Genomic DNA, 11,784 nt, shown 5'->3' with positions numbered 1-11,784 from the left:
AATATTTTTCAACTGCTATTAAAACAATGTATCAGGAGCCTTATATTAACGCTTTTTTACCCAACAAATAAAATTTGATTGATATTTATAGAAAAAAAAAAAATTAAAAAATTAAAAACTGACTATGTCCGTAAACAGCTCAAAAAGAGTCAAATTATTTTCAAAATTTCATCGTGTATAGAAATGGCTACAGTCATACGTTATTTAATTACAACAAAATAAGAAAATCGTTACATGAGATATCAAGTGAATATCATCAAATGTTGTAAAAATATGAATTTCAAACGCTCATAAAAATTTAATTTAAGTTTCTTCTAGACATTTTTTTTTTTTTCGTGATTTTTCGTGATTTTTCCGTATTTTGTCAAAATTTGAACTTTAAATGCTTATAAATAAAAACTGTGACTAAGGATTTTTAATTTTTTTCATCTGCCTTTGAAACAATAACCTAGGAGCTTTCTATTAAATTTTCAAGCTTTTTTACTCAACAGATAAAATGTTATTGATATTTATAGAAAAAAACCTAAAAAAAAATGGAAATTGACAATGTCCGTAAACAGCTCAAAATAAGTCAAAATATTTGGAAAATGTTATGGTGTCTAGGGTATGCAATTATAAACATTCAGTCAAAATTTCATGCCCCTACGGTCATTTTTTTTTAGAGTTACACCAAAAACCAAAATCGATTTTCTCGAAAACAGATTTAGCGTAAAAATTCCCGTTTTTCCTTTATTTTCTTTTGTTTTTCACGTCGCTTTTGAAAACTACTGGGAAATTTTTACTTTTGACCCCCCTGCAAAGTACCAACTAGATTCACTTTCCTATCAGAAAAGTTACTGTTGAAGAAAATCCAAGCACTTTTACTGTCCTAAAAGGTAATGACAGACACAAAAATAAAAAAAAAACACACATCATTGTAAAATCAACATCGCTTCGCTCAGAATCTAAAAAGGGGAAGAGGATATATGTAATACAGGGAATGTGTTGTATAGAAAAATCAAGTAAAAAGAGGAAGGGGGTATATAGGTAATATGGGAAATGTGTTGAATGGAGGTGATCTTCGTGTTGAGTGTTGAAATATAGTTGGGGTATATATGTAAGTGATTTTTATTCCACTACAAGATATTATTATTGTTTATGATGGGGAATAGAATATTGTTTCGACTTAGGTGCTAATAAGTGTGGAGACACTTACCTTGATCGTTGCTGCAGTGTACTCGTCGATCTGGATGTCTCTGAAGTCGTTACTACTGTTCGTGGTTCGATGCGCGTTATTATTAGTTATTACAATATATAATTTACTTCTACAGTTGCACGTTTGATCTTTATATGATTTAAAATTTTCATGTAGTGATATTATTGTATCATTATTTTTGTTGTATAATATGCATGCACGCGTATGTATGTATGCATGTATATATATGTATGTATGTAATACATATATAGGGATAAATGTGTTGACTCGGGGTAAGACGCGTGTGTGACCGATTAGGTTCTCACGATGGTCTACGTGACCGAAAGGGCTGGGTCAGCACATTCTTAGAGGCCTAGACGGACCGTTGCGGCGGGCCTCGCCCGGCGGACGGCAGTCGTGTAAGGTCGAAAGAGTGAGTAACACCCGCGTTACTGGTCAGAGCATCTTTTATAGTTTATTACAGAGCCTCATATAGTTTTAATCAGAACCTCTCTCAGTGTCAGTATTTATATAGATTCATTACATTAATTATATATACATTAATTCTTTTGTGTTTAATTGAAATATTTAGTATTAATATCAACTTATAAAAGCATTATATACATTGTTACAACAAGTGTCTAATTTAATAAATTGTTAATCTTAGTATACGTAATCTATGTGTTACTTATTTAACACCAATACCTACGGTTTAACGTCATTCGACGGTGGATCACACTTCATTGATGGCAGCGGTGGGATCTCTAAAAGGGAAAAATTGTCATAATTTATTTTGTGACAGTGCAATTTTGGAGATCACTAAAGAACCTACGTGGACCACCGCCGTTTGGTTTCAACCGGATTGGTGTCAGAAAATCACTACGGAAAATCATTACAGGAAGATAAGGCAATCACGTTCAATAATCGGAGACTCGAGTGTCTAAAGGTATATATTATATAGTATACATATTTAAAAAAAAAATATAGTGTATATCGGAAAATTACGCACCGCCGTCGTCAGTGTCGTAACGGCGTGTTACATTATACATTCGGCCGGTCGGATATAATATATATGTATATACGCCAGTGTATACTATATACATCTATACAATTCATTACCGGACGGGCGTGCTGACATCATCGTCCCGCAGCCGCCGTCGAGGCAACCCGATCATATAAAATACGATCTAAGAAATAGTGTTAATTCGTTCGATACGCGCTGCTGGCAGTTTCGTTGTTGTGCGTCATATATAATATTCATACGCGTCACCGTAGCCGCCAAGGCAAATCGTTCATACGCTGTGGGTCAGCGTCCCGTACACACGAGCGAGGAGGGGTCGGTTGTCATCGCCTTCGTCGTAGTCGTCGTCGCCGCCGCCGTGTTGAACAGTGTCATCGTCGAGGAGCAGTACGCGACGCCGCCGCAGGAGTAGGGCAAGGTCAACGCCACAGTGTCAGTGGGTCAGAGTATCAACAACATCGTGCCGCTATCTACAGAAGCGTTATCGAGAGTAAACAACAACATTACTAACCACTGTGTGACGGGGAGTTATAAGACCATTCCCTCGGGGGTTTTTACACCTTTAGCCATATGTCGCGAGGGCGGCTCCTTCACGCCTTTGGGTGACGCGGAAACATCCCTCCGACGGGTTACGTCAGGGCACCCTGGCGCCAGGCTAACGGTCCCCCGCCGGCTGCTCTCGTTCGAGATAGATCGGTGGGTTTCGTATAACCGCGTCGGCGAGCGCTGGATTCGACCCAGTCAAATATCTCCCCTTCTACTAAGGCGCTACTCCCGACAGCCCCCGCGAGGCCATCCACATATGTCGCGAACGCGCGGCCGGCGAGCGCGAGCACGCGAGGTACACGCGCGCGCCGGCCGGACGCACGCCACGCAGCTCGACAGGCACTGTTACCGTTCGGGCGTTAGCTAAGTCGGGTTTTCAGTGGGGCTGTCCTCGTCGCCCGCGGGATGAGATTGAAGGATCCGTTATCCAGAGTACTCACAACGACTCTTTTCCCACTAGCATCGACACCGGGGCAGTTCTTACGCTGACGCGATGCGACCTTTTTTGAGTGGTACAGTTTTCTTTTGCCGGGTGCCGTGTCTGTACCGAATGCTCGGGTTTGAGTGCTTGACGGTGGGTGTCCCCCAGCCGGACTTCCACCTTGCACGTGTTCGCACACGAGTTGGTCGGGCCCGTGTGCTCTCAGTCAGGTTCGTGCTAGAAGCACCAGCGCGCTGACGGAGGTCCGCGTCTGCTTCCCTCGTCATGCTCTGGCGCTTCTCGCCCAAGCCCACTGGTTTGTCGCAGGTGGTATAATTCCCCCACTTGGGTAGATGGTTCCCGTGCGGAAAAGGAAGGTGCCCTCCATCACCTCGGTCGTCCTTATACGGGGACCCACGTCGGGGTCTTTTGACGTGCCTATCAGGTCTTCCCTTCCTCAGTGCGTTAATACGCCTAGAACACGGTTATTGGTTTTTCCCGTGAGTCCACGCTCTGTCTTTCGGTCCTCTCCGATCGCTTGCACCTTGAGCACGGAGCTTTTTCGTAGCTGACGGTCGGGCAGTCGTATGTGTAAGCAGATGCTCTGCGATCCTTGAGGACCTGCATTTGGCAAGCTGCCCATCTCTGGGGTATACTGTTGGAATGGCTGGTCTGCTGAAAACTGCCTAGCCAGTCCTCTTTTCCTTCATTGATGACCCTTCCCCGTCGCCACCGGTAAGTCTCTGAGACCACCTCCATGTGCTTCCTATTACCCCGGGAAGCTCGGTTTGGAGATGCGCCCTCCACTGGCGTTGAGATCGGGACGGGGCTCTCAAGTGGCCCGGGGGTGCGAAGGCACCTTCCGGCCGTTCGTCATCCGCCCAGTCCTGTACCCGGGCAGGACATCGTCAGCCGCGGCCTCAATCCCGCCAGCGGTCCCCCAGACCTGCCCTCGCTCTGCCGCCTTCAGAGTTCTGGTGGCCTCGTGTAGTTTGTAGCGGTCGGTTTCCGCTCAGCAGCGGGGCATCCGAGCCCACCGTCGCCGTCGTCACCGCAGTTTCTTTAGCCGTTCTTACGGCAGCGATGGGCCTTAGCCCCCACTTCCTTGCTTCCACCTAACGTTACTAAGATGTTACCTGCCCGTAGGTCAGGCATGTGGTTCCTGACTCCGCCCACTCTTCGGTGATTTCAGTCTTACGGTAACAAATTGTGCTTATTTTGACGACAAACTGTGTTTTGCCGGCCCTCGGGCTGGTGCGTTCAAGGTTTTGCCACTGGTGGCACCCAGCCGTCGAGGTTGGTTCCAGCGCACAACACCGGAGTCCTCCCTCCAGAGCTGGGTCATTTGTAAACGATTGACTGAATCCAGATCACCGCCCCTCCGCCGACCGAGTCGCCAGTGCGCTTTCCCATCCACTCGGTTTGATCTCTCCCGCCAGGGACGCATCTTTGCTCATAGCTAATGCGAACCATCTATCGGTCAAGGTACTCATGAGGGATGTTCGGAGAAGTAATCACCTGACGCGACGCCTTAAGCGTATAGGAGCTAGCGTCAGCCTTCTGTGATTCTCATCTCACGCACTTCAGCGGGACGTTCGTCAGAGACGCCATGATTGGATCTCGTGTCACCGGTTGATTCACGTAATCGACCGTAAATGGGACGATTGGCTCGGTGTTAGCAAACTTTCTAAGTCAGTATCCATCCGCCGGCGACGTGGACGCCCCGGCCATCGGCAAGCGCCGCGGTCCGTCAACCCCGCGACGCCCAGCGAAACACACAGGTCCCACCTCCTTGGCTGTGGTTTCGCTAGATAAACAACAACAGTCGACTACAATTCAATATGCAACAATATTTATTAGGCACAATTTTTGGGAACTTTATAGCTAGTGTATGTCGAAATCAGGGTCGGACGATAATATTAGCACAGATTTAATTGATTTTGATAGCTCCAGTAGTGATCCCTCAAGTGGGGACTTGTATGAGCCGAATAGTGTATTACGCAGGGCAAGAGACACCTTAGGACGAACAGACGAACTTTTAGGTGAAGTTAGGTACTTCTTGCGTAGTCAAACGTCGGGCAGAACGTCAGAGCTTCAAACCAGTACCGAAAATCCAAAGCATCAAAAAGTCAAAAGTTCAGAGCATCCTGAGCAACCGAAAGTCAAAAGTTCAGAGCATCCAGAGCAACCGAAAATCAAAAGTTCAGAGCATCCAGAGCAAGCAACTGAAAATCAAAAGTTCAGAGCATCAAGAACATCAAAAAGTCAAAAGTTCAGAGCATCAAGAATATCAAAAAGTCAAAAGTCCAGAACATCCAAAGCATCGAGAAGACAAGGAGCACACGGAACACCCAGAAACTCGACCAAATTCAGAGCATCAAAAATATTCAGGAAGTACAAAAAGGCAAAAACCGTCAGAGCAACAGATAGAAATCATGAATAACGATACTTCTAATTCTACGGAAGGACCCAAATCCGGAGTAAGCATAGAAGCAGCAATGCGAGTAGTACCGAACTTTGATGGAACAAATCCCGACCAGGCATACCATTTCTTAAGGGCATGTGATTTTGCAGTCAGGATCGTCGATCTGGAACAGGTGGACCTTCTAGTGCAAGGATTAATAGTAAAGCTAACAGGAAGAGCATTGCGGTCGTTAAGGTACAAGGATATAACGACATACAAGGAGTTCCGGAAAAATATTGTGGAAATATCAGAAACGAAAAAGCTATTGCCGCAACTACAAATGAAATTACTCATGTGTAGGAAGAGCCCTGATGAAGGAGTGCAAGAATACTATGATAAAATGGAACAATTATTGCATGACTTGATCGATGCAACAATGGAGGCAGGAGAATATTCGAATGGAACGGATATTGACAGGCTATTACACAATCAGGTACTCAACACCTTTATAAGTGGGTTACCAGAATCTTATCGGCTACTATTAAAGGCTCGAGGTCCGAAGAAGTTAAGTGACGCGTTAGCCTTTGCGTTGGAAGAGGAAACAGAAGAAAACTTGGCAAAGGAGACACAATTATTCAGTCTGAAGTCGACTACCTTGCTTTAAGTAATAATAATGAACATTTTTTTTCTATTATAATTAAGTCAATGGGAACTATGTATTAGGCTAGAATTATACACTCTTTGTAAGGGGGATCGACCAATACACCGCCGAACGGGATCTAGTTTGTGTGAAATTTCACGGTTGTCTAACTCGCAAAATACATTAGGAAATTGTAAAATTAAATTTGTACCATTAGACACACCCATTTGGAATCGATTGTCAAAAACCAATTCTTGGTTGTACTATGCACAACCACACACATGTACGATTACCTGTTTAGAACCTCTGCAAAGCTATACCGTGGAGATCTCGGGCGTGGGTAGGTTGACCACCTCATTGTCATGTGAAATTTTTACGCAAAATTCTGTACTCGTACCGTTAAATAAAAACATTAGAAATGTACAAGCAGACGTAATTCCAGAAAATCCAAAAGTCAGTGTAATCTCTCTGTTTGCAGAGATTCTACCATCTGTATTACCCCAAAATTTTTCAAACTTAAACCAAATAAAAAATCTAAACTCTTTAGCACATAAGGCAATCGAAATAAATAACCTCCAACGTAAGTCATTGGAACCTCTATTTATATTTAAAGTTGAATTTCACTTTACAGTTATGTACATATCCATATTATTCATAACTCTAACCATAAGTATAGTTGTTGTTAAGTTTAAGAACCAGGTCATAAAAATGTATAGTCCAGAGGTAACCACCGAAAGCTTAACAGCTAATGCTACTATTTTTAAAGTGGAATAATCTTTTGGAATTTCATTCCACACTTTCAAAATCTTGTCCCCTATGTTTACGACCGATTTGCCTATCGCCCTATCACGCTGAATTTCTTCTAATTCATTTCTCAGTATAACGAATTTTTCATTCCATATGGTACTCGACTGAAAATCTACAAGCTGCATTTCAAAATCATCTAAATTCAACAATTCTAATACTTTTAAGTTGAGTTTTTCTAATGGCAATGTGTCTGGATAAACAATAATTTTCATGGTTTCTTCAAATTCTTTAAACTGAGTAAAGCGTGTAGAGAACTCATTCATAGCTTTCCCAATAATATTTGAAAATTCTTGGATAAGATGAGTCATATCAGGTTTATTGAAAATTTCCAATTCCGAAATATACTTTTTAAGGTTAGCAAAATATTTGAAATTTTTGTTTATTATGTCACGGTTAAATATTTTTAATTTTACCTGAAATGCTTGTATCGTATCAAACATACAAGTGATTATTTTATTATTATTCAATTCATTTAAATGCTGGGTGAAATCTGCAAAGAACATCAATCTGGCTATCCTCTCCAAGTCAGATAATTCTTCATGTATTTGATTTTGCTCATCCAAAAACATTTTAATTTCGTCAAAGCATTCAATAAACCTTTGGAGAACATTGCCACGACTAAGCCAGCGAACATTATTAAACATAACTAAACCTCTGTACACCGAGTTTACTTCTTTTAATAGATTTTCAAATTTTCTTTTATTCAAGCCTCGCGCAGTAATGAAATTCACTATTTTAGTTACTAGTTTTATTATAGCATCAAATGATTTAAAAGTATTTTTTGCACACAATGCCTCTTGGTGTATAATACAGTGAAAACCTAGCAGGGGATGTCCCACATGTTTAGTAAATAAATTAATAAACCCTGGTTCTTTACCAGTCATGCTAGGTGCGCCATCAGTGTTAACAGAAACAATTCTTGAAAAATCCGCATTTGCCTCAGAAAGAGTATTTACAACTGCTTTGCAAATATCAGTTCCTTTTGTTGTTTCTTGCAATGAGACTAATTTAACCAACTCTTCTTTAATTTCACTACCAACAAAATATCTAAAATATATAGATAATTGAGCTGAACCAGTAATATCAGTGCTCTCGTAAAGACAAATTAAAAATACATTACAATACTTAAAATCTGCAAATTGTTGATTTGTGATATTTTCTGAAATTTTTAAAATCCGATCTTTTACAGTATTTCTGGTTATTGGTAAATCCTTTATGCGTTGCATAATTTTATCTTTATTAGAAAAATCTTCAAATAGAAATGGTGCAGTTTCCAGCATCAAATCTTTAATATATTCTCCATCGCAAAAGGGCTTTCCGCGTTTTGCAATAACATTTGATACAGCAGAACTTGCGGCAACAATATTTGAATTGCTACCCACAAACTTTATTAATGTATTTGTCTGCAAATTGTTGTTCTTAATTGCTTGTAGAATATACTCTTTTTGTTCTTCATTTGTTTTTTTTAAAAGAAAATTATGATTAGTTTCATAATGTCGTTTAACAGATGATGTTCTACATACTATTGTGGTTGAACATAAAATACATACTGCTTTATCGCCTTTTTTAACCATACCATAATCTTCAGTCCATGAATTTTGAAATTCTCTGCTACTACAACTACTAACATTTAATTCACTAATTTTTCTTTTTTTTTTTTGGTACAGACATATTAAATAATGTTAAATAAAATATAATAATCGCACACGAAACACGAAACACGCACGACGCACTTACAAATTGACAGACGTATTTGTACTGATTAGTGTTTACTGAGGTAGGTTTATTACTCTCAATAAACGTACGTAAATATAAAACAACATACTAAACGCAATATCATATAGATAATATATAGGTATTATTATTTTATCTACAGATAAGAATAATCGTTAATGACCGATAAAAGCCGTATGCTCAAAATATTTTTACCTATTACCTATAAACTATAATACTATATATTATATATTATATAATAGTAAAAATTTTCGCGTGCCCACAAAATCTTTTCGCGTGCCATCTCGGGTACGCGTGCCATGGATTTGCCATCCCTGGTATAAAATAACCAAGAGATAATTTTACAAATAGTTGTTCAATATTATTATTCTGGATAGTAACACGGGAGCACTGATATTTGTTTTTGACAACGATTAGAACTCCGCCTCCTCTAATACCAATATTGAACACATCTGTCACAACGGAAGATGATATAATTAGGAAGAAGACCAAGTTCGCAGTCGTTTACATCATTACATAGCCAAGTTTCCGTTAAAACAATAACGTCATAATTTTCCAAAGCAATATTACGAGAAATAACGTCCAATTTAGTATTAAGACCACGAACATTTTGATAATATATTGATAAGTGATTTAAATTGAAATTGGGTTTTAACAGTTTTTTGAAATAACAGGTAAGTTATTTACATATTTATTGAACAGATCATTTTTACCAGAGTTTTTTCTTGAATTTAACTCTTCGATTACGATTTTTAAATGATTTCGTTAAAGCAAAGTTCTATCCGTTGATAAAGTAATATGTTTAAGAGCATCCAGGTTTTTTAGCTTTCGATTATTTTTTAGAACTTTGATAACATCATATTATGTTGGTAGAGTAACTCGAATAGGCCTATGTTTACTAGATAATTTTCCCAAACGTACAACAAATATAGGATCAATATTGACATCGATTTTACGAAATATATTTGAAATACTCTGTTTGTCATCCGAATTTGAAAGAGCATTTGGGGATTCAGGCAGATTACAAACATTTTTTCTTGATTGAGAGTAGTTGAGCTGTTATGATTAAGTTCTAACTTAGACAATTTTGTTTCTAGTTGTTCCATTTTGGTTTCGATTAAATCCTCGCAATTCAATTCTTTTAACATTTCATTTTCTATCGACTATCGAGAATAATGCCAAGCTGTTTAACTTCTCATTAGTTTGAGTGGACCTTAAGTACTTTTTTACACGTTTGAGGCATGAAAACGATCTCTCGGTAGTACAATTGGACACTGGTACACTTACAAAAATTCTTAATGCAATGTCAACATTTGGAAATATTTCAATATGTTGTAACATCACAGCATTTTTTGGCGTATTATTTATTAAAAACAGTCCCTGAGCGTACCTGCTCTCATACAATAGTCATTTATAAATAATAGTATCGTGCGCTGATGCGTAAATGATCGCAGTATTATGTAACAAATATCCCCCGACCCCCACAACCTGCAGTGTTCAGTGTCCGCACGCCGTTGCTCACGGCCACCGATGCCGTCAGCGCCTAGGTCGTGCTCGGCATCATCAGGGGTAGGACACTTCTCGGCGGCGGGCTAATAATAGAGAATCAACCACTGCAGGTCCGCAGTAGGGGCATGATCTGGGAAAATATGAAATCTTAACATTTTCATTTTTGGTAGCACTGAATTTGCCATGATACCACGTTTTATTGTTATCTCTATTATATTAACGTATCGGAATTTTTAAAAATAATTCTATATTAATAGTTAATACCACTTTTTATTTATTTTTGTAATTTAATTGAATCAATATGAATGAAATACCTGAACATGTATTCACATAGTCGGACATGTTATTTTATTTCAATTTTTTTAAAATCTATGGTAAGTAGTAACATAATTAAGGTACCTAAAAATAAAAAAAAATTGTATTTATAATATTGTATTAAATATTTGTATTTGTATTCAAATACTTAGTGAGTAATCGCAAAGGGCATTTTTATACTAGTATTTTAAAAGTATTTTTAATACTACTTTATTCCAATACTAGTATTAACTATTAGTTGTGTCCGGATGTCCGGTGAAGAGTTAACTCATTGTTTTAAAGCAATTAAATTAAAATAGTACATTTTATCGTATAAAAGTATGCCATATTTATTTTTCGTGTATTAATGGTCAAACTGTTAAATGAACTGGCCCTACTGCGGACCTGCAGTGACTGACTCAAGCCTTCGTCCTATGCTGCCTGTATAAATTTTTATCAGTGTCCATTCTGATTGTTATATTCTGTGGCATCATCATAACACCGGCAGAACAACCCGTCACCAAAAATGAACTATATTATTGTAAAACAATGACAACAACGCCGACACTGACCTCCCCCACTTCTCAATACACAACGCTCCGTCGCCGGACCAAAGCCAAGCTCCGTCGCGGACTGAACGGTCTCTTTCTCGACAACCGGCGACCTGTCTACACGTCTTTTTCGAACTGAACCCGGTTCCTTGCAGTGAAAACACCGCCATGATGGACTAAGGGCAACGATGGGCCACTGGTAGTCAAGACAAAACCAGGCATGGATTCGTCACAAACCGTCGGTCGTTGTAGTAATATGTCCCTTTACACAAGCACATACAATTTTGTACCATGATTTTTTCCAGTAACCCTGTGAGGGTGAACCATGAGTGATATGGTGCGTCGCCTCCCGTGGGCCGGGAAAAACATGGCCTAAGTTGTATGCATTGCCATGTGCCAAAATTATTATTATTATTATTGTTTTTTCTATGCATTGCCATGTGCTAAAATTATTATTATTATTATTGTTTTTCTATGCATTGCCATATGCCAAAATTATAATTATTATTATTATAACCTGGTAAAATACAGTAACATGATTACCTAATTTATTCTTATTCTTAATTTACCCCTTTTCCCCTTAAAATAAATCATTAAAATTCATTTTTTAATGCGTGTATCAAAACCGCCGATTTGGCCCTCGGGTCACATGCGGTGCGGCTCATAGGTAACAACCGAAGTGT

General features: G+C 39.3%; 1 protein-coding gene across 1 annotated transcript; it reads right to left on the bottom strand.

Annotated features, from left to right (window-relative positions):
• Positions 1-6,826: 6,826 nt before the first annotated feature.
• LOC132940584 (SCAN domain-containing protein 3-like) lies at positions 6,827-11,271 on the bottom strand. The gene is made up of 3 exons (XM_061008311.1): positions 11,123-11,271; positions 7,427-8,633; positions 6,827-7,357 (listed from the first exon to the last, which is right to left on the bottom strand). The coding sequence occupies exons 1-3, from the start codon at positions 11,269-11,271 to the stop codon at positions 6,827-6,829; spliced, it is 1,887 nt and encodes a 628-aa protein (XP_060864294.1).
• Between the last annotated feature and the right edge of the window lie 513 nt (positions 11,272-11,784).

This window comes from Metopolophium dirhodum, chromosome 3 (assembly GCF_019925205.1).
Source record: "Metopolophium dirhodum isolate CAU chromosome 3, ASM1992520v1, whole genome shotgun sequence".
NCBI lineage: Eukaryota > Metazoa > Arthropoda > Insecta > Hemiptera > Aphididae > Metopolophium > Metopolophium dirhodum.
This window is presented reverse-complemented; position numbering and strand designations above follow the sequence as displayed.